The following is a 23617-nucleotide window of genomic DNA, read 5'->3' as shown; positions in this document are numbered from 1 at the left end:
TGATGTCTACCCTCCATCTCCAGGGACTGAGTCAACAGGGTTGGTCTTCGTTTTCAAGCACGGGGAGTTTTAAAGCTGCTCCCAGTTGACCACTGTGCAGCTGCTCTGGTGCAGGGAGGGGTCAGGGAGATGGTGCAGGGCCCCGGTGGGGAGATAAGAGGACAGGGCCCCCCAAGGGTGCACTTGGATTTTCTGGGGAACCCCAGGGCTGTCAGGTGGGGAGCAACTCTCAGGGGCAGGAGGAGGAGACGCCATGCCAGGAGCAATGAAGAGGCCACAGAAGAGGTCCGGAGAGAAGGCGGGCGGGGGAAGGACCTGGTGGCCACACGAGCTGGGAGACAGAGCCCAGGGCCCCTGCCATTTAAGGGGTGCACAAGAGGTGAGCAGGACAGGAGTCAACCACCAGAGAAGGCTGACCTATCACCAGGCATGGTATCAGGGAGGGTGGGGGGTCCCCACTGGAGCCCCCTCCTCTCTGCCCACACGGAACCTAGACAAGCTCCAGGGTTCAGCTCATGCCTCACTCCCCCATTTGTTCCCCAAGCCCTGCCCTGACCCCACTGCAGGCACTCACCCCCTCCCCAAGCTCTCCCCTAAGCCACCCTCGGACCATGCTGTCCTGGCCAGGGCTGGCACCTGCAGTGGAGTCCCTCCAGCACGCTGGCCAGGAAAACTCCCTAGCCAACTCCAGCCCCCACTCCAGGGTCCCTGCTACCTGCACGGGGAGGGCACAGCACAGGAGGAGTGACCAAAGCCCCCTGGGGACCTGTGACACAGGTGTGTTCCCTGGCTCCAGGCTTCCTGTGGCCCTGCAGGCCGCTGTGGGCACAGGTCAGCAGGGGGAGACTGTGCTTGGCCCTGGCAAGAAGGGCAGTGCCTGCCATCGGCCAGCACGGGCCCTGGATGCCAGTGAGAACTCCACACCTCCCAGGCAGCAGGCAAGGGCCTGGCCCCAGGGGGTGTGCAGGGACCACCTGTGGAGCGGGCAGAGAAGCAGGCAGTGGCCTCGGGGTGCAGGGCCAGGCCACCCTCAGTCCCACACTGGCCCCAGCACCCTCCGCATGGGTCACCAAGACGCTGAGGACACACACAGGCACTGACCTGAGAGAATTCTTTTTATTACCACTGAACAGGTGGGCCGAGAGAGCGATGCTGCCTTCTGCTGACAGCTGCGTCTCTGCACAGGCCTCCCGCCCCAGGCACCTCGGTCCTGAGCCCAGCTTCCAGAGGCTCCCTCCTGGGCTGCGGGGGCATGAGGAGGGGGACACGGCCACAGGCTCGGGGCCCCTCCAGGCACCCCCAGCCTCCCCTTCTCCACCCTCTCTGAGCTCCTGAAAGCCAAGATCCAGGCTACACTAGGAGAGAGGTGGGGGGACCCGGGGAGGAATCTCTAAAAATAACCCCACCCCTGAAAACAAAACCAAACCAAGTGGAACCAGACATCAAGCCTCCTGGGGAAGACCGTCCTCCTGGTGGATTTCTCTCAAACAGCAGAGCCCCGGGGGGAGGTGGGGCCGGGCCGCATGGAAGACCAAAGGAAGGAACCCCACAGGAGGAAACGCAGATCGTCAGTCCCATGAACATTTGTTGAGCGAGTGAAGGAAGTCCAAGGGTTCTTCGTGATAAGCGGCACTTATCCATCCAACAGGAAACCATGGCGGGGAGTCAGACGTGCTATGCCCGCCGGCTTCTGGGGGGCCCCCCTCTGTGCAGCTGGCCCGCGGCCAGCATCACCTCCGACCTCCAGCCGAGCGTGCCAGCACGTGTGCGCACACGCAGACACGCGCAGCACCCGTATCACCGTCTCTCTGCACACGTGCACGCCTGCTGGCCGGGGGCTCACCTCTCCTTCACGTGGTTCTGTGCCCCCATGCCCCCACTGCCAGCCCCATCCCCGCTGCCCCCGCCGCGGCCCCCGCTGCTGCACAGCACCTCTGTGAGGTCGTCCATGACGGCGGTCTCTTTGGGGTCAAGCAGGTTGAACTCCCTGGCAAAGAGGATGAAGTGGACATAGAGTGTATTCAAGTGTCCGTGCAGCTCGAGGGCCAGGGTCTCCTTGAAGTGGGACGAGTAGATGTGTGCCAGCACGTGGAACAGGTACTTGCAGATCTTCTTCACCAGAGACTCGAAGGAGCTGGGGAATTCTCTGCCTAGGGAGAGGTGCCGCAGTGTCAGCCTGCACTCTGTTCTGTCCCTGAGGCCCCTCCTAGGCGGGTGCCCGAGGAAGGACGTGCCTGCCCAGCTCCCACCAGGCAGGAACGAGGAGACCAGACAGGCTTCTCCAGCCTCCCAGAACCCGGCACTTTCTGCAGGACCAGCCTGGAGGGCCCACTCGCTGCCTGCCCCCCAACCCTGTAGCCTCTACTGAAAGGCCATCAGCAGGCACTTGAGTGACTTGTCACCCCAGGCCTGGCCTCTGAGAGCTGCATCTCGTGGGCTGCCTGGAGGGTGGGTCCTCGCTGAGCTGTACTGGCCGCCTCTGAGAGAGTGGCCTACAACCCTGCCACACACCACCCAAAGCCTGGACTCGGCCCCAAAGTCACATGTGTTTCCCTGACAGAATCTCTGTGGCTCCCTATGTGGACTGGGCTGCAGAGGAGGAAAGGAAGTGAGGCACCCGGGAATCTCCTGCCAGCCAGGTGCCACCCTCTGCAGCTCAAGAGCACACCCTGGCCAGGTCTGGACACAGCCACAGCTGCTGATCGTCAGCCCGCAAGCCCCAGCAAGGTGGCTGGGACAGCCATATCTTGCAGGGGGCAGTGGAGGCCACAGGTCCCAGAGCCTGGGGTGGGCGGGGTCTTGACCCTGGCCGGGAGGGTGCCAGCCTCATACTACAGCCCAGTTCCCCGGGTTACACCCTCCCACCTCCTCAGCTGCAGCCACACCCACCCTGTGCCCAGGGGCGCTCTGCCAGGAGGGACCTACCATATTTCGTGGGGAACACGTCCTCATCAGTCACCAGCTTCTGCACAGAGCTCATGACAAAGTCGACGTACTGCGGGGCGGTGCACTTGACCTTCTTGCCCCGCTCGTCGTGCCAGTAGTACTGTCTGTGGGGCAGAAAGGGCAGGTCACAGCACCACACAGAGACCCGGGCCCCCCTCCAGCTGCACAGCCTCCCGAGCTTCACACAGACCCCTCCCTCTGCCGGGCAACCCCACTCATTTATCTGACTTTACTCGGCCTTGGAACTGGCTTAGACTATGTCCCCCCACCTCCTGGAGCTGGGACCCGAGGCTCTGAGTGATCTGGCCCTGATTTCCTGAGCTCACGAAGTGCCCCTGGGTGACAGTCTTGAGGGCTCACCACTCCTGCTACCCTGCCAGGCCTGTCGCCAGGACAGCAGGAGGCCCCATCTCCCACAGCCAGCCTGACCCCAGCCAAGAGAAAAGGCATGGCCTGGCTGAGCGGCCTGGAGACAATTCTGCTGCTGCTGCCTCTACCCAGAATCCCAACCTCCATCTAGTGCGAACCAGGTATTCTTCTCAGCCCTGAGCATCTATAGCTCATTTGTGCCAGGGGCAGGGCTGGGGGTTGGCTGCAAGACTGGGAAAGCACAGCTCCGACACTAATGGGCAGGCCCGCCCATATAGCCCTGACTGTCACTCAGGCACCAGGCCCTGCCCACCTAAATGTGGAAGGTCTGGGGAGCAACCCAGACGCAGCAAATGGCAGACTGCACCTGCACGGCCACCACAGCATGTCACATCTGCTCTAGGGTCGCCCCAGGGCACCACGAGGCACCAACACGTCCCATGTGCCCCACAAGGCTCAGGAATGAGCAAAGGAGTCTAGCAAAGCCCTAAGAAGCCTGCAAAACTTCCTGCCTGCCCCAGAAGTAAATATCCAGCAAGGCTCCCCAGCCACAGCTCCTGCCCCTGTGCCCTCCCCCCTCCAGGGGTCTCTGCTCTATCCTCCTGCCTGACGTGGGCATGATACGGGGCAGCCCCGTGTCAGACCATCTGAGGACAGGAGACAAAGTCCATCTCAGTGTCTCCTCATGAGAAGACAAGGGAATCTTCCCTCCCTCCCCGGCAGGACTGCCCTACAGGAAGTCCTACAACTGGGCAGTGGGATTCTCCCATCTTCATTGTTCCTTTTTTCAGAATTGCTGTGGCCATTCCAGTGACTGCCCTTCCATGTAAACTGTGCAACCAGCTTGTTGATATCTACACAACTCCACCAGGATTTCAATTGGGATTGCATTAAATGAACAGATCAATTTGAGGGGAATTGACATTTTAGCATGTTGAGTCTACTAATCCACGAACACAGAATATCTGTCTACTCAGGTTGTCTTTGATTTTGTCCATCAGCGTTTTGTAGTTTCCAGCACACAGATCCTGTGCACATTTCCTACAGTTTATACCTGAGTATGTCATTGTTTTGTAAATGGTGCAGTTTTATTAGTTCTGGGTTCCAACGTACACTGCCGGTATACAGAACTATGATTAATTTCTGTGTGTTGGCCTTGCTAAATTTATTCATTTATTCCACTTTTTGCTAGAATCTTCGGGGTTTTCTACATAAACAATCATGTTGTCTGCAAACAGGGACAGTTTCATTTCCTCTTTTCCAACTTGGATGCCTTTCATTCCTTTCTCTTGCCTTATTGCATTACCTATCTTGGGTGAATTTTGGTATTTTGTGCTTTCTAAGCAGTTGATCCGGGTAATCTAAGCTGTCAAATTTATGTACGTAGAGCTTTTTGTGATTTTCCTTATTATCCTTTTACTATCTGCTGGGTTTATACTGACCCCCTCCCTTCACTCCTTATACTGATAATCCTGCTCAAGATTTATCAATTTTATTGATCTTTTCAAGGAATCAGCTTTTGGTTCCATTGATTTTCCCTATTATTTTCAGAAATCAGTTTCAGTGATTTCTGCTCTTATCTTATTCTTTCTTTTCTTCTGCTCAATTTGGGTTTATTTTGCTCTTCTCTTTCTAGTTTCTTAATATGGAAGTTTAGATTGTTGATTTACGACCTTTCTTCTTCTTCTAAAATAAGCATTTCATCCTATAAATTTCCCTCTCACCATCACTTTAGCTGCATCCACAAACTCAGGTATGCTGTATTTGCATTTGTGTTCAGTTTAAAACATTCTCTAATTTCCCTTGAGACATCTTCTCTGACCCAGGGATATTTAGAAGTGAGTTAATTTCCAAATGTTTGGAGATTTTCCTTTTATCTTTCTGTTACTGATTCCTAGTTTAATTCCATATGGTAGATGATTTACTTTGTAGGACTCTGACTCTCTCAAGTTTGTCCAGGGCTGTTTTATGAGCCAGGATCTGATCTACTTTGGTGAATATTCCCTGTACACTCGAAAAGAAGGTGTATTTTGCTGATGAGGGTAGAGTATTCTATAAATGCCAATTCAACCCAGCTGGCTGATGGCATTAGCTTTATACTCTTGCTGATTTTCTGTCTGCTACGTCTGTTACTAAGAGAGAGGTGTTGAAATCTCCAACTATAACGTGACCTTTGTCTGATTTTCCTTTCAGTTCTGTCTGCTTTGTGTACAAGCTCTGCTGTTGAGTGCACACACATTCAAGATCAATACTTGCTGATGAATTGGCCCTTTCGTAGATAAGCAATCTTCTTCTGTATCCCAGCTATTTTCTTTGCTCTGAAGTCTACTCTGTCTGGTATTAATAGAGCCCCTTCAGCTTCTTCTAGTTAGTGTTTTGTTGGTGTCCCTTTTTCATCCTTTCCATTTTAACCTGCCCATGTCACGGCATCTCAAGTGAGTTTCCTGTAGATGCTGCATGGCTGGCTCGTTACAAATTGGTTCCTATAATCTCTGTCTTGTAACTGGCGCATTCTCACCACGGATGTGGCCTGTGATCACTGGTCTGTTTCAATTTAAATTCATTATATGCTGCTATTTGTCCCTTTTTCATTCCTCAGATTTCCTCTTTCCTGCCTTCTTTTGGATTATTTTTTAGTATTTCCTTTTATCTATGATTTTCAGTATATCATTTTTAGTGGCTTTTTTAGTGGCTGCTCAAAGGATTATAAAACAGTCACTTCACTGTTCACGCTGCACTTGAACCAACATGTTGCACTTTGGAACGCAGAAACTGCCCCGGTCTGGCCCCTCTGCCCACCCTGTGCTGCACTGTCTCTGTGCTCCCCCTGCAGACGCTGAGCCCGGGAGGCAGAGTTCCGACTCCGCTCACCCACCAAACGCGTTTAGAGAACTTGAGAGGAGAGAAGCAGTCCAGCATCTGCCTCATTTCTCTTGCTCCTCCTCCATTCTCACGCTCCACGTGCCCTCTGCTGTCATTGCCCTTAGTCTCAAGAGCTCCCTGTAGCAATTCTTTTGGAACAGGCCTGCTGGCTATGAATTCTCTCAGATCTCCTTCACCTGAGAAGTAGCTTAATTTCACTTCATTCCCAAAGGGCATTTTCACTGGATGGAGCACTCTGGGGTGACGGTTCTTTCCTTTCAGCACTTTGGAAACACCATGGTGCGTCCTCCTGGCCCCAGGGCTTCTGGTGAGAGCACAGTCACTCCCACTGCTGCCCCCACAGGTGCTGTGCCACCAGCTCTGCTGCTGCTCAGGTCTCTTGTTTTCAGCAGTTTGATCACGACATGTCCATATGTGGATTCATCAGGTTTATCCTATTTGGACTTCATTCAGCTTCTTGAATTTGTATGTTTGTGTCTTTAGAAACTTGGGAAGTTTCCAGCCATTATTTCTTCAAGTATGTTTTTGGCATGGCCCTTTCTCCTCTCCTTTTGGAACTCCAACATTACCCTCTGGTTTCTGTCCTACAGGCACCAGCCAGGTGGAGACAGGCCTCAGCCACACTCCGGGCCCTGGCGGACTTGCTGGTCGTGGGACAGCAAGTGGCTCTGTGGACCTCTAACAAACCTCCCTTTTTCTCTTAAACTCAATTTGTATGAGTTTCCGTCTTGATTTCAAATGACTCCTAGGAAGGCCATATACACCCACTCATACAAATCTACAACAATCCTATGAAGTATGTTACAGACGAAGAGGAGGAGGAGTAGGAAAGGATTTAAGTTCCCTGCATCTCCAAGTTTAACATGGCAGAGCCAATGTCTAGACACAGGTCTGCCTGACACCAAACCCTATGCTCTGTCAAGGAAGCTCTTCTCAAACACACTGATCCTGAAAGGCACGTGGGAACAGAGCAGCAGGGGAGCCCCAGCTTCCCCACCTGCCCGCTCTGTGGGCCACCACTGCCACTGCCTGGCCAGGCGCGTAGCCTGTAGGAGTCCTCCTGAGCATGCCAGAAACGCTCTCAGGCGCTCTCGCCCACCTGACATCTGCCTCCAGGTCCACTCCACAGAGACCACTCTGTCCCACCACAACATCCTCCTGGCCTGAGCTTGCCAGCACTGCCCACCCAGCACTGCCCACCCTCCCTTGGGCCATGCCTGGCTGTGTCTAGCTGGGGACACATGTGACACCTGAGCATCCCATCAGCAGCTCTCTCTGGGTGAATAAGGAGTGGAGAGCTGACTGTTGTCTGCACTTGCTCCCACATGATCCAGCCCCAGGCTGTGACACATCGGGACCATGAAAGTGGTGCCCAGAAGGGCTGAACGCCAACAGGGGGCACCCTCTGCCATCTGCCTGTGCTGAGGCTTTTGATGGGTTCTCAGCAAGAGCAGAGCTCAGCTTGTCAGGGTCTAAGCTGGGTCTGTGCCAGGACTGTGCCTGGAGCCTGGCCAGCAGTGTCTGTGGACAGGATGAACCCAGGATGGCACACACAAATGTGTGTTTACCAGCAGAGGCTGGGAGTTCACATACACTTTTATCAGTGTCTGACCTGCAGGCCCTCACAATGAAAAGAAGACATCAGAAAGGAGCTTCTGTGCCTCCTCCTCTGCCACACACCCCCAGGCTGAGCCCCTATAGACCCAGCCTCTGGCCTGAGGCCATCTTCCATCACTTATGCTACTCGGAGTTGGTGGCAAGTCCATGCCATGTGGCAGCTTTCCTACCACAGAGTGCTCAACAGCTGCTGCGAGGGGCCGGCCCCGTGGCCAAGTGGTTAAGTTCGTGTGCTCTGCTTTGGCAGCCCAGGGTTTTGCCGGTTCAAATCCTGGGTACGGACATGGCACTGCTCGTCAAGCCATGCTGAGGCGGCATCCCACATACCACAACTAGAAGTACCCACAACTAAAAATACACAACTATGTACCAGAGGGTTTGGGAGAAAAAGGAAAAATGAAAAAAGAAAATAAAGAGCTGCCACGAAGCTGGCAGGGTGCCTTGGAGCCCCTCAGGGATGCCTGCTTCCTGAGGAAATGCATCTGCCCGAGCTTCCAGAAGAGAATGACCAGCACCTGGTCTGTTGGGAAGTCACCAAGAAGGCATCCCAGCTCCAGGAAACCAGCCAAGGGAGAAGGCCTCCTCCACCCAGCCCTCACCATCCCCTTCCTTCCTCCCTCCCTCACAAAGCAGGAGCTCTGAGGAAGAGCCGTTACTTGACTGGACAATTAACTGAAGCAGGGAAGCACTTCCAGCTTCATGGTGCTGTTGTCTTAGGAAACCAGCCTGGGCATGTCCTGTGGAAACATCCCTGCCTCTAGAAACACAGCCTATCAGTCTCTGGCCGGCTGCTGGTGCCCCGGGTCCCAGTGGGACACCATCACGGGTGTCTCTTCCCTGATGGGCTGTGTCCTATTTTCCTGTCAGGCCCTGGGCCCTGTTGGAGCAGGAAGACAGGGTTGAGGAAGGCTTTGCACCATTGGGAGACCTCGCATGGGACACAGTGAGAGTGGGGTCTAAGAAGACAGGTGCTGCAGTAGAGGCTGCGGCCCCACAGCCCACCCTAGTTCCCACAGGCCAGGCCACAACCAGGCAGCAACTCACGTGTTGCACACGGCCATCGTCTGGCACGCCTCTCCTGTGCAGAATTCCGAGATGGTGCTATACTGCAGGTTGACATGGTGGAAAAATGTCGTGGCTGGTAGAGAAGAGAAGGACCAGGCATGAAAACCATTGCCGCGGAATCGTTCCTGTCTCCACTGCCCCACAGGCCCGGGAGCAACAGAGCTTTCCTGGGACCCTGGGGCAGCCAGCGCTTATCAGAGAAAAGACAAGTCCCCAGCGTGGAGCACTCGCCTTGGGGGCTGGCTGCCAGCTGCCACCATGCAAGGGGTGGGGGGCACGGGCCTGGACAGCACCAAGCTGCGCAAAGAGCTGGTAGGCATCTAGATCCGAGTCCTTTCTGTGAGGGGTGGGGGCAGACCAACATGCCCCCTACCCTGCAAGAGGTCAGGGCCCTGGGACCCACACCCCTGCTCTTACAAACAACAACTGGATCAGGGACATCTGCCTTGGCATTGACTAATGCAGATGGCAACTCTAGCTCACCATCCATGAAGCCTACCCCACTTCAGAGAATGGCTCCCTGTGGGTTCCACGACCTTCCGTGTGGCATTCTATGAGCCCTGAGCCCTGGGCCTGCCCAGTGGGTGGGATGAGATCTGCTGTCTTCTCCCATGGGCTGCGGCCTTCCCACAACCCAGCACTGGTAGCCTCGCAGCTGCCCTCCTGCCCCACAGTCCCTCCCTGGCACTGGTGTCCCATCCTCTGTGCATCCAGGACCCACACCGATGCCCCTTTGTCTGTGGGACCCCGAGTGCACTGCACAGCTGGCCATCCTGTGCCTCAGCTTCCTGCCTGGGGAGCTATTGCCTAGCAGTGGGCCACTCAGGCCGCACAATCTCTGCAGTGGGTGGGGAGCTGATCACCAGCTTTGGGGAGTCCTTGAGGAAGCAGACCACCTTCACTGCTTCCCTGCCACCTGCAGAAGCTGTGGTGCCCCCACCCCGCCCCGCGCCCCACTGCCATCTGCCATGCATGGGCTGACCCTCCCACACGCACTGTTGCTGGCCAGCCATTCGTTGAGGTCGATCTCCCGGGGCAGCACCACCAGCTCCTTGAATTCGAAGTCTGTGATCCTGGACTTGGTGTACTCAGGCTCCAGGTACATCTTCTTCTCCTCTGCTGCAGGCTTCTTCCCGTTAGGCTTTGCTTTAGACTTCCTGCCAGTGAGAAGGGGGCATGGAATCACCACACTGCAAGTGAAACATGGAAGCCACAGGTCGGGCCCCAGGAGACAAGCGAGGCTGTCCCTGCCAGTGGCACACCAAGGGGGTCTCCAGGGACAACACCCTGGGAAAGTCTGTTCCCACCAGGTGCCAGAAGTGGAAGGAAGCTGCCCTACGCCCATGCCTTCCCCCACCGTCACCAAGGACCTATGCAAAACGAGCCAGCCATCCTGCCTCTGAGAGGAGAGAAGGGGATGTAAGGATACCAGCTGGAGGCCTGAAGTCAAGAGGCCAAACCTGGAACCCAGGGCAGGCAGGCAGCTCTGGGCCCACTGAAGGGGTAGGGTGGGAGCCACACTAGTCAGCCCATGCTCCACATGTGACACTACAGCCCTACAGCCATCTTAGCCCATGCCTTGAGCCTGGGGTCCCAACGCAGGACAACCACACAGGACACAAGGATGGCATGATTCACCTGGGCTCTGAGCCTCTGAGCACAGTCCCACCATGCAGGTGTGCGTCCTTCTGTGCAGATGGCCCAGCGGCCCGTGCCTACTCAGCACTTGCTGTGTGCCTGACACCCCGAGGCTCACCCCACTGCAGGCCTCCTACCATCATGGTCCCGGGCTCACTCTGGACACCTGTCCCACTTGCCCCCCTTCCTTGGGGGACACCTGTCACGCTCCCCCAGCAACCAGTGTGGCTGCCAGGCAGGGGCAGAGGGAGGTGGAAGCCGGATGTCACAGAGAGTGGCGGAAAGGAGCATTTCTCACTAAAATTTTTTGTTTAGGAAATAGTTCTTTTCCATAAAAATATGCTGCTATAAACACAAAACGGATACGTGTTTTTACACAAATGAATACATATTTTTGAGATGTCTGCTTTCATTAGAATACAGTCAACATCAGTAGCTAAACCCCATGAACCAAAGCTCTTGGGTGCTGAAGGGGCCCATCCTTTCCACAGTGGGGGAGGCCGTAGCCACAAAACCAGCCCCCCTCTGGCTGCCCGTGAGGCTGGAACCGGGCCTGTGGTGCATGTAGCCTGGGCAGGCCAACGAGGGAGTGCATCCCCCAAGAAGTACACTGCCCGACAGAGCAACCCAGAGCCCGCGGCTGGGAATGCCAGCCTAGACCGGGTTTGACACAAGTCACTGTGTCTGTTGTACATGGGAGCCCACAATGGACAAAACATGCCCTTAGTGAGTGGGTCTTGCAGAGGGCTGCGCATCTCGGACACACCCGTCCCAGCAGCGACCACCCAATATCATGGTGCGGGGGCCTCTGCTGGCCCCTCACTGTCCACGGTCAGCAGTGGGCAGGCTGTGGTCTCCCCCAACCTACAGGGGTTCTCCAGCATTCTGAAGTTTAGAATTGGGTTCCTGGGGGAAAGTTTGAGGAAACCGAAGGAAAAAAATCCCTAACAGCATGGATTAGTCTCTTGGTTCTTAACTGAACAACTGAATTCTTTAATGACACACATCATGACTTTTAGAAAACTAACCTCGAATCAATACTGTCATTGACCAGAAAAGGCCACCTTTGGTTATAAACTCTCAAGGGGGCATAACGTAGGAGGCGGCCCCTTTCACCGGGCGGAGGGCAACCGAGGGCAGGCACAGAACACCTAGCGAGGCCCCTTGCCCCGAGGAGCAGCCACAGGCCTGAGGGACAGGGCCTTGCACTGCCCCAAGGGAGAATCGGACCAACGTGCCCAGTGCAGGGTCTGCGTGTGTCCTGGAAGGAGCCCCTCTTACAGAGCCTCCCTGCCTGCAGTAGTGAGGGGTCAGCAGTGGGCACACTCCCGCTGGGCAGAGCAGTGGGCACTAATGTCGGGATAGCCTTGGGCCCACTGTGCTGAGGGCTGTTCTCCTTGGCCCAGCCTCCTGCAAACCAGGGAGGGCTGTAGTTGGGGGGTGAGCAGGGGACAGGCAGGCTGAGGGCCTGGGCTTAGGAGCCAGTGCATGTGACCGGGCCCCACCAGCTCACACCCTTGTGGTCTTCAGCACCTACAGGAGGAGAAGCAAACTGCCCACTCCTGGCCTGTCGCTGCCACGCTGCCCAGATGAAAACGCACTACGGGCCTTGCGTGGGGCACGGGCCCTCGGGGCTGTGCTGAGAACCTGTTGCAGTCTGGTTCTCTGTGCATCCCTATCCCCTGCCGGCCTGGTGAGGCCCACGTTTGGGGGGAGGGGAGGTTGTTGCATGGGGGTGAAAGGTCTCTGCAGCTCCTTGACCCTGTCCTTTTCTTTCTCCTGTTTTGAAAAGTTGCTAGTGGTTTATTTTAAAAAAAACAGGAAGGAAAAATGCTCCCCGAATGCCAGGGAAATGTTTTCCTTCTGGCTTCTCACAGCAGATCTTCGCCTTAAAAGGCGACGTATGCTCGGCCTCTGGGTGCAGCGCCGGGAGTGGCCAGTGCCAGGCAGGACCGCAGTGTCCTGGGGACAGGGTGGGACGGAACCTGACCTAGGGCTCCTGACCCAGGGCTCTCTGCCCTGCTTAAGTGGGCTGAGGCTGGAGTGTAGATGTGGACACCACACAGGCACGCACACATGCAGTGGGTACTTCAGGGGTCCCAGAGGTGGGGGGTGGGGGTGTCCACTGGGGAGAAGTGTGGACATTAGGTTCTCGGGGCCCTGCAGCCCTCAGCCCAGGACAGTGAGGCTCTCAGCCTTCCCCAGAAGGGTGAGAGCACCCAGGGCTCTGCTGACGCCCTCAGACGCTCCCCTGGGACATGGGCGGGCCACTTTGCTGCCTGCCCCAGCCCTTTTCCTGACCTTGGGTCTCTGCTGTGGAGTCACATGCAGTGGAAGGTTGGAAGGTTCCCCGTGCACACAGCCCCAGGCACGAGGAACCAGCCTGCAGAGTGCGCCTTGAACCCCATACCAGCCTCGGCTTCGGTCACTCCTGAGTATCCAACTACCGGAGAGATTCTCAACCATGAGCCTGGCCCAGGCAGACCCTGACTCCCTCACCTGTGCTCTAAGTGCACACCTGCCCGCATCTCACCTTGATGCACACCTGGCCTGTGCTGTGGCCACTCCTGGCCGGCCACATACGCTGAGCCTCAACCTCCAGGTCTGGAGGGGCCTATGATCACATGTGTAGGGATGGGGAGTGGTGGGGGCCCAGGCTGTGAAGTGGGCTGCCTGACCCACCCCTCCCCTCAGCTCTGCCATTTAGGAACCATGTTACCTAATGACTCAGGGAACCCCTGTCAGCATCAGCCTGCAAGTAGTGGCTACATGGGCAGAGCGCCAGCAGGAACCGCCATCACTTCAGGGCATCCCGGGGCCTCGTGTGCAGGCCTGCTCCAGGACGCTGTCTTATTAAGAGTGTGATGTCCTCACGCCAGCACATTTGTTTCCAGGGGAGACCGTGAGCCCCTGCAGGCCTCAGTTGTCAGAGGGGCCAGGTGAGGCAGTCCCAGGAGGACCTGTGGGTTTACACTCCATGAGATGGGCCTCAGAAGCTCCGGGTGGGCGCCAGGACCTGGGCTGCAGTCCGTGTGGTCAGAAGGTCTCAGCCTCCTCACCTCCAGCAACAAACAGGCAGGCGCACGCCAGGACCCCCGAGCTTAGCTTCCACAAGCTGGTTCCCCTGAGTTTCACTCCCATCACCCAGAGCTGGCCTGGGGCCCCTGGACCTCGGCACAATTTGAGATGACCTGTCAGCCAGCCCAGACCTCTCTGGATCCTGGTCACTGAGTCTTCATTCACTCAGTCTCACAGGGCAGACAGCAGATAATGGACACTGACCAGAAGGTGGCAGGACCAAGGGACAAGCCTGTCTGGGGCTTGTCTGGGGATATACAGGGCCTCTGCGCCAGGAAGGGCCCGTGCAAGAGGGGCCCCAGAAGCCCAGCCACACCTGAGTCTCTCTGACCCCAAGTTCTGTCCCCTACATGGCAGAGAAGGTCCCTTTGAGTGGCAGAAGCGGCCCTGGCCCAGCCCCATCCCTTTGCCACCAGCAGCAGCTGACTCAAGATTTCAGAAAACACACAATGGCCTTCAAAGTGGAACAGGCTGCTGCAAGACACCTCAGTGGTGCCTGCCCTCTGCCCCCACAGACACCCTAGAGGAGAGAACAGAATTCTGCCCCCCACCCCATAGGCTCTGGCTCTGAAACATGCTCCTTCCAGCCCAGGCCCAGAGGTCCACCCAGGGGCTGTGGCGGAGCTCCTCTCTGGCTCTTTCCACACTGCTCGATCCAGCGAGAGGCGGAGTCCCTGGCGTGGAGGGACGACTGTGCAAGGCCTTGGCCACAGGCCAGATGGAATTGCCCTGAAGGAGCTGTCCTGAAGGAACCAGAGGGTGGATGCCAGGCCTCAGCCCACCAGAGCCTGCTGTGACTTCCCGGGAGGAAGAGCCCAGCCGAGGGCACATGCAGAGAACCCAAACAGAGCCCCCAGTGCTGCCCCCATCTAACAGGCTCCAAGACTGGGCCTGCCTGGCAGCTTCCATCCATTTGGGAGGGCCCAGGCTCCAGTGGAAACCCCTTCCTACTGTCTCCACACTGGGTGCCGGACCACCCAGCCTCACCCATCACCTCCCTGGCTCCTGACACCTTTACTGCCGTGGGGGCCCCACACCCCACGCATGGACCCAGCTAGGTCCCTCTGCCAATATTCTTGGCCTAGCACTTTTCCTGTCTACAAGACCCTGTCCAATGTCACACCACTCAGTCCCACCAGGAAGGCCCCTGTGGTTGCTTGGTGTGGCCTACAGACATGTGGCCCAACCTGGGCCAAGTGAGGGGATCTGAGCATGCAGGAGGGAGACCCCTGGGACAGGCCCCGGAGGAACTGGGTGCTATAAGAGGAGTCCCACCCCAGGAACATGGACACACCACCGGGGATCCCCCACCTGCCTGCACATGGCCAAGAGCACTCGGCAGTGGGCCGGAGCTGAGGGAACACTCTGAGTGCCAAACGCCGATGTGACTAGCAGTCGGTTCCCCCTCATCAGCTCCCCATCACCATCACAAGTTACACGGCTGGCCCCCATTATGGCCCAAGGAGCAGGTGGTTACCAGGCACGGAGAGCCCCTGGGCCACTACAATGAGGCCCCGGCTGGCATGGTACCCCTCCAAGGAGCAACAAGTAACTTCAGGTTTTGAAAATGATGACTCCTCGAGGCACCAGTCCTGCTGGGCGGGGGACTGGTGGTTCTGCACTCGCCCAATGCTGAGCCCAGCTGCGTGTCCCCCAGATGCCTGCCCGGCTGTCAGACCCACTAAGGTTCTCACCGGGAGAGGGACGCACGGCAGACTTGGGAGGCGGCCCCCATGGGAAGCTGTGGGAAGCACGGAGACCCTGCAGGAGGGTGGGCAGACACTGGAGGTAGCTCTGTCTGGAGACAGCCTCATGGACAGAGGAGGTCAAAGGGCTGGAGATGGGGAAGCAGGGTTTTCGGGAACCTACGATGAGTGAACAGTGCACCCAAAGCGCCCAGGCACAGGGAGGCCCCACCAACATGCTCCCCGGAACGTTTGGTGGGCACTGTTGGGGTCTGAGAAAGGAGGGGCCCATGGAGAGGGTGCCTGGAGGACCCTCCTCACTCCAGGCTCCCCGGGCAGGAGGCGCTCAGCAGTTCAGCTCCTGTGCCCAGGCCCACACACACACAGCCCAAGGTCCAGCCTTTACCGACCTTCCTGGGGAAGGTGACAAGGGCACAGGCTGGGCAGGGGAATCACTGACAGGGCTGTGCAGGCCACACCCTGGGCTGCTACAGGGTCAGCCCTGTCACCCCCACAGCACAGCAGGCCAGACATGAATGGGACCCTGACCTAGGGCTCTCATCTTCTGTGAACATCCCGCCCCCAGGGCTGGTGAAAACACAGGGCACCCAACCAAGTTCCTGATGCAGCGGGCCCATGTGGGCCTGAAACTGCACTTGTGACACCGGGAGATGCCCGCCTGGACCACGTCCTCCCCCATCGTAACTGGTCCTGGCGCTGCCACACCCCCTTCCTGTCACAGAGCCTGGGAAGCTGAGGGTTGGAAGACCCCCCCAACAGGACCCCTGCTGGATCCAGTCAGATCCCCACAGGCTGTGGCCAGCCAGGCAGTGCAGAGAGGGACATGCAGGTCATTTCTCTTGTGGGTTTAACTGCCTGGCGGTCAGCACCCCCAAACAAAGCATGCTTTCACAAGCCTTTGTGTCCCCTGCAAAATAAGAGACCCATTGAGAGGGAAAGAGCCAATGCCAACTGAGAAAGGCAGGCAGACACCCTGGACCCAATGCCCTGGCACACCAGGTGCTGCTGACCCAGAATCTCAGCCTCGATGGGGCACTCTGCTCAGAGCACGCTTCAACCCCACGCTCTGCCTGTGAAATGCGCTGCCCTTCCTCTGACACCTGGCTGAAACATCACCTTTGCCAGGGAGGACGGCCTCGGCCGTTCCTCTCCCACAGGCCGGCTGGACTTCTGCAGTCACATGCCAGCTCACAGGGGCAGTCCTGCCTCCCGTCTTCGCGGAGCCTGTTTCAGCGTTCAGCCCTCTCCCTCCATGCACACAGGCATGCACGCTCAGAGGAGTGTACACACGAGCACTCACACACACACTACATGGTCCTCCACACACTGTCGACGATGGTCACCATGCCTGATTTGAACCGACACCTGGAGAAGAGTTCCGCCAACAAGCCTCCCTGTCACATCACATCACAGACCCGGCAGGCCACAGGGCAGAGCCCTGCTTACCACTTCAACTCCTCTGAGTCCTTCCTGTGGGGCTCGCAGGCAGCCTGCGGTGGGGAAGGACCCTGTGGAAGAGGAAGGTGGAAAGCAGAGGTGCCCAGAGACGGCTGCAGGTTGTAGAACCCAGCAATCACTCCACAAGGACTACCACTAGTCGGGCTTGGCCCTCATCTCAGACCCGCACCAAGAGGCTTGCTGATGTGGTTATGATTAAAGACAGAAGTGGAAAAGCAAGAGATACTCACTTTCATTTTAAAAAGCATGACCCACTGAAATGACAGGCAAATACAAGACTATTACGTTGAAGGAAACTGGATTTGAGTCTAAGCTGTGACACCTCTGAGCGATGACTGCTGGGGCTGAGCTGTGGCCCACAGGGAGCCCCCCTCTGTGGGCCCAAGGAGCCTGCCTCTGCAGCTGCGGAGCATGCCCTGCCCCCCCCCCCCTACACACACGTGTGCGCACACACACTCTCCTGCACTCCTGAAAGACACTTCTCCTGAGACAGAAACAGTGCTGCAGAAGGTCTCTCAGCCTGTGTGTGGTACATGGAGGCCCTGCTGCAGCAGGTCAGATGGAAGAGCCGGACATCAGAATCGGCTTTTCCGCAACACGCCCCACAGCAGACCGCAGGGGCCCACATCAATTCTCCAGATGGGGCAACTCGTGGACAGGCTCTGGTCACCCTGCCACAGACAACAGGCTATACACCCTGCCAGTGGTGAAGGGCCTGTCCAGTGGGCTTGGGAGGCGACAAGGCAGGATGGCTGTGGTCATAAGACATGTTAGCCAGAAAGACGGAGATGGTCACAAGTGGGCCGTGTTCTCACCAGACCCTCTTGGGCCACATCTCTCACAGGGAGAGCTCCCTGACACGAGCACCAGCGCAGGAAGTGTAGGCATTTAGGGAAAACTCCCTCCAAACAAAGTTCCTGACCAAATCAGGCTCCCTGAGCCCATCACGCTCCGGGGCCCCCAGAGGAAGCTGCATGCCCCACGATAGCGACTTGACCCGGGAATGTGATCGACGCAGACAACACCTACAGCCACTCCCCCCAGCCTGACCCATGGGTGGTCTAGGGACAGTCAGACAACCTCCACCGCTGCCCCCCAACCGTGGTCACCTGAGTACTCTGCCGACTGCCTGAAGCACCATTTTGCAGCGGAGTCCAGTTTTGGGGGGCTGGCTGAGCAGAGCTCGGTCTGCAGGGAGACCACTGTGGTCTCCAAGCATGATGGGGCAGCGCAGGGGTGGGGAGGGAAACTGGGAGCCACGGCTTGGGACGGCCCTCCTTCCTTTCCTCGCTGGGCAGCCCTGACTGGGGCCTGCCGACGGCAGCCAATAAGGACACGCGGGGGGGAAGGAAGGGCTCTCTGGCCAACCAGCCCAGCCAGGCAGGAACAAACAGCTGCTCCTTTGACAGGCGAAGGCCGGCCAAGTCTGGTGAAGTGAGAGAGGAGTGTCTGAACTGCCTTTTCAAAGTGGCGCCGCACGGGCGCTGGTGTGGGGCAAGGCCACTGCTGTGGGCACGGGACAGCCCACGGGAAGGACCCAGGGTGGCACTGTAAAGCCCTCTGACATGGCCGGGAAAGCTCTTCTGAGCAGGCAGCAGCTCTGCCCAGTGTCCTGGGGCTGGTACACACCCCTCGCCTGACCCCAGCCTCTCCAAGACAAGAAACCAGCAGGCAGGGTGCCCCTGGCCGGGCAGCAGACACACCTCCGTTCGGACAGACTTGGAAGGACAAGGACAGCCAGCTTCCAGGGCGTCTAGAGCAGGTACTGAGCTGCCACTGGGCAGAGGCTGCCCACAGCTGCTGAGGACAGCAGACCCTGACGGAAACGCCCGGAGCACCTTCCTGTGGGGGTGCAAGAAGTTGCATGGCCAAGGCCTTCTTCACAGCTGGTCCACACACAGGAGACCACAAAGTACTGAAAAATGAAACTTCTGGTATGACATTCTGCTCAGCCCTGGTGTCTCAGTTCTGACCACAGTGACAGTGATAGCTCACTGTCAGTACAGGGTGGCATGTCCCCACGCTGAGAGGCCCCCCTGGTCAGGAGCACGGCCACAGGTCTGCCAGGTCCCCATGCCCATATCCTGCCCTGCTTCCCGCAGGCCCCAGCCTTAGCCCTGCCCTCCGCCCCTGAGGCCACATCCCACTAAGGGCCCCACTTACCTTTTCCTCTGCCCAGGCTCAACCCAACTCTGCAGGAGCAACTCTAGACCACAGAGAGGACACCTCAACACACAACAGGGAGAGGCTACCTCTGCCGGGCACAGCTGAGCACCACCAGCAGAGCTCCCCCACCCGGGAAGACCAGGCACAAAGGCCCTCTGCCCTCGAAGCACAGCATCCCCACGGCCAGCTGGGTGTCAACAGGAACTCAGGAACCACACTCTCCCACCACCTGTCCAGGGCACAGACCCCAACGGGATGCCATGCAGCCCTGACAGGTGAGACATGAAGCCCTGAGATGGGAGGACGTGGCCGGCCAGGCAGCTGGAATGACTGAGCACTCGAAGGAGCTTCTAGGCTTGTCTTGTTCTATTCCCTGCCCTGGTCCTAGAACCAGCACTTCTCCAAGAAGGCTGATTCCTTTCACTTGAGAAGGTTAAAGACCGTAATTACACACATGCTTTCAGGAAAGAGACGGGGAGGAAGCACTACCTAACTAATTCAATGAGGGCAAAATAAGAGCATGACAAGACAGGGAAAATTACAGAACAATATCCTTCACGAACACAGACACAAAATTCCCTAAGAAAACACCGGCAAACTGAATCCAGTAACATATAAAAAGAATAACAGACCATAACCAAGGGAGGCTCACCCCAGGAATCCAAGCTTAGCCAACATCTGAAAACCAGTCAGTATGATCCACCGCATTGACAGAATAAAGGGGAATGATCATCTCAATCAGATGCATAAACAGTACATGCAAAATACTCACAAAGACTCTCGGCAAACCAGGAGTAGAAGAGAATGTTCTCAGCCAAGAAAGGGACCGAGACAGGAGTCTACAGCCAATTGCAGGCATCCAGCTGAGACCCAAAACCTTTCCCGAGGATCAGGAACAGGCGGGACACTCACTCCCAGGGTTTCCACTCGGCGCTGGACGCCAGCCTCAGCTGGGGCAAGGAGGCAGAGACAGAAACAAAAGACACGAAAACTGCAAAGGAAAAGGTCGTCTTGTTTGGGAAATAACATGGTTGTATACACACAAAATCCTGGGAACCTGCAGAAAGTCTCCTAGAGCTAAAAAGTAAATTTAGCAACACCACAAGCTCAATACACAAAAACTAATTTTATTCCTATATACTAGCAACAAAAAAATAGAAAGTATAATTTATAAAACTGTTATTTACAATAGAATTTTTTAATTTTAAGAATAAATTTAAGTAAAACCATAAAAAATCTGACTGAAAAGTACAAAGCACTGCTGAGAGAAATTAAAGACATAAATAAATGAAGAAATTCACCACAGTCAGAGATCAGAAGACTCAGTATTGTTACAACGTCAATTTTCCCAATTTAATAAGATTTAACCCAATCCTATCAAAATTCCAGCAGAATTTTTTGTAGAAATTGACAGGATGATTCTGACACATATATGGAAATGCAAAAGGACTTAGAACAATTAAATCAATCCTGCAAAAGAACCAAGTTGTTGGACTCACTGATTTCAAGACTTACTTTAAAGCCATAGTATTCAAGACATTATATTACTGACAATATAAACAGATGTATAAATAAAACGCAATAAAGTCCAGAAACAGATCCACAGTTATATGGTCAAGTGAACTTCAACAAGGCGTTAAATCAATTCTATGGGGAAAGGATGTTTATGTTTTCCATAAACAGTGCTGGGAAAACTGAAAATCCATATGAAAAATAACTCAGCCCCCAGCACACACCATAACCAAAGGCAATTCAAGACAGATTAGAGACTGAAGCATAAAAGAAAAACCACAGCGCTTCTAAAACGAGCAGAGGAGGATGTCTCTGCCAAGCTCAAAGAAGGTGAGGACTTCTTAGGACACACGAAGCGCTACTATAAAAGAAACAGCTGATGAAATACACTCCATCATCCGTCAGTGGACACTTGGCTTGCTCCCACCTCTTGGCTACTGTGAATAATGCTGCTGTGAACACGGGTGTGCAGTATGTCTTGAAGACCCTGCTTTCACTTCTTCTGGGGAGAGACCCAGAAGTAGGATTGCTGGATCACACAGTAATTGTGAGTTTAATTTTTGGAGGAACCTCCACCCTGTTTTCCACAGTAGCTATACAAATTTACATCCCCACCAACAGCACACAACACCCCAATTTCTCCTCATCCTCCAACAAGAAACACTTGTTTTCTGTGTTTTGAGAGCAGCCATCCTGACGGGTGTGAGGCGGCATCTCACTGTGGTGTCAGCTTGCATTTCCCTCATGACCAGTGACGCCGAGCACCTACGTCTTCTTTGGAGAAACACCTGTTCAAGTCCTTCGCCTGTTTCTGCATCAGGCTCTTTGTTTTTTTGTTGCTGTCTAAATGTTTTTGTTTATTTTTAAAAACAGAAGGAAAAGTATACTTTCTCCATAAGTTTCTTATGGAAAAGAGAGGAAATAGATGGAAGGAACAGCAGTGAGACTTCTTTGAATACATCTCGCTTTAAAACCTGACTTTGGAGCCATGTGAATAAACACTTTACATAATTACAAAACAAAATTAAACTTAAAAGGCTCTTCCTAAAAATTCAAAGTAAAAGGAAACAAACGAACCTGTGTATCTCTCTCAGCCTGCAAGGCGACACGACGTCCCAATGGGATACACACAAAGGCCCCAAACTGCATAAGCACCTCTCAGGCGGTTTCCTGTGCTCCTCCGTGGGTGCGGCTGGTGCGGTGAGCGCAGGGGTTCAGCACAGCTGAGAAGGGTCTCATGGTGTGGAGACGCAGATGAAGGTGAGTGAGGCCCTGACCCTGGCTTTGAAGTAACCGTAAGAGCTCACAGTGGACTCTATCTCACACTTTCCCTACCTCTGTCCACTGAAAAGGCAAGAAACAATGCCCAGCTCAGAGGCCGAGAGCATGCTTGAGGGCCAATGTGACTTCCACACGACCTCCTCTGTAAGCAGCCAGGTGGCTCCTGAAGGCGGATTCCAAGTCTGCTCCTCGCTGCCCGAGGCCAACAGGGTCCTTGTCACCAGGACTCGGGACCAGACTGAAGAAAGTCCCTGGCCAAGGATGGGGTAATTTAAGTACAAATAAGGACATCAGCAATGGCTTCAAACACAAAGGTGTTTAAACCTTCATCCAATCCTACTTTTTACAAAACACCTCGTTGTTTACCTTTGGAGGATGGCAAAGACCAGATGTGTATTTTGAAGGCTAGTCAATGAAAGGAAGGACTTAAAATTTATCCTGCCTTTTGAGGCACCTGATTAGTCTAAGAGGGGAAGATTTTCTTGATGGAAGTATTCCACCTAATACATGAAGAAGGGATGCCTTGGTGCAATTCCTAATGAATTAACAATTCTAGGCGGCGGCCAACAGTGGCTGCAAACAACCAAAAAAGACACACTTCCTCCTGGAAGTACACCCCCACCGCCAAGGAGTATTGCCCCCAAATAAAAAGAATGCAATCTAGCCAGTGTCCAGGTACAGCTACCAACTTACAGGACACACAGAGGAACATGAGAAACTAATCATAAGGGCACAATGAGCAAAATGCAGGCACAGGAAAAGCTGCCCTGTTTCATCAAGAAATGACCAAGGAAGAAAATAAAAGAGAAGGGGCTTTGGACTGAGACTCATGGGATAAAGCCTGCAGCCTAGTCAACGGCACTGTGCTAACAGCTCTCTCTGGCTGACTTCACCCTCCAATTGCGTGAGATGTCACCACTCAGGGGCTGGCTGACGGGGACATGGAATTCTCTGTGCTGTTTTTGCAATTTCTTGTGAAGTTTATAATTATTTCAAAATATAAAGTTAAAAGAGAGAATTAAAAAATCTGTCAACTAATTGCAACACAAGGACTTCACTTGAATCCAAACACTGAAAAAAGGCAAAGAAACTAGAGAAACATGAACATTGATTGAAAACTCGATGTTAAGAATTTACTGCTTTTGGTATGATAATGAGATGTCTTACATTTAAGGAAAATAATCCCTATCCTTTATGTACACACAGAAATATTTACAGACGAAATGATACGATGTCCAGAACTTGCTTCAAAATAATTTGGCTGCTGGAGAGTTAAGGAAAGAAAACAGGAAAATGAGGGTTGTATTGGTGTCAACTGGAAACACAGCTTTGAACAGCACATCCACTACAGTCTCTCCCTCACCACCCTCTTCCCTTAAAGGCAGGGCGTGAATCAGGCCCCATCAGAGAAACAGGCTCAGCACAGGTTGCTCTGGAGACAGGCTTCCCGGGAAGAGTTGCCTCGACCTCCTCCACCAGCCCCTTTCCTCCAGTGCTCTGGGCTTCCCTCCCATTAAACTGCCAGAGCGACCTGAGTGTGGGGATTTATGGCCAAGCCCCAAGACCCAGACTAGGGAGCAGGGTGGGGATGATCCTGAGAGGGCAATGAGAACAGTACAATGTCAGACGACAGCTGCTCTCTTCTAAGTGACCGACAGAGGTACAAGCACTTGGGACTTACGAAGTGCGTGTGTGCATGTGTCTGCGTGTGTGCACAGGTATGAACGGGAGCTCAGAGAGGGCAGGTGCCTGCAGTGCACCGCCTCGGTCAGTCCCATGGGGACGTCCCTGGAAAAGCTAACGTGGCAGCGTGATTCACCCGTGCACAACCCCCTCCTGTCAGAGCTTCCGCCAGGTCTGGTGAGAAGAGCCTCGTGCCCTCAGATCCCATCAAGAGG

The 23617-nt window shown here is 55.1% G+C and overlaps 1 protein-coding gene across 3 annotated transcripts in view; it reads right to left on the bottom strand.

The window, feature by feature from the left end:
* Positions 1-1102: 1102 nt before the first annotated feature.
* The window catches only part of MOB2 (MOB kinase activator 2), a 63625-nt gene continuing 41110 nt past the window's right edge, over positions 1103-23617 (bottom strand). For 2 of the 3 annotated variants that reach the window (XM_046644054.1, XM_046644055.1), the window contains 4 exons: positions 9877-10037; positions 8860-8953; positions 2926-3050; positions 1103-2150 (listed from right to left, as the gene is read on the bottom strand). In XM_046644054.1, the coding sequence (XP_046500010.1) occupies positions 1840-2150; positions 2926-3050; positions 8860-8953; positions 9877-10037 (691 nt within the window). In that variant the 3' untranslated portion in view covers positions 1103-1839. Of the gene's footprint in view, positions 2151-2925; positions 3051-8859; positions 8954-9876; positions 10038-17869; positions 17995-23617 lie in introns of those variants that run through there. The other variant, XM_046644052.1, reaches the window with a different exon arrangement.

Source organism: Equus quagga, chromosome 17 (genome assembly GCF_021613505.1).
Source record: "Equus quagga isolate Etosha38 chromosome 17, UCLA_HA_Equagga_1.0, whole genome shotgun sequence".
Taxonomy (NCBI): Eukaryota; Metazoa; Chordata; class Mammalia; order Perissodactyla; family Equidae; genus Equus; species Equus quagga.
This window is presented reverse-complemented; position numbering and strand designations above follow the sequence as displayed.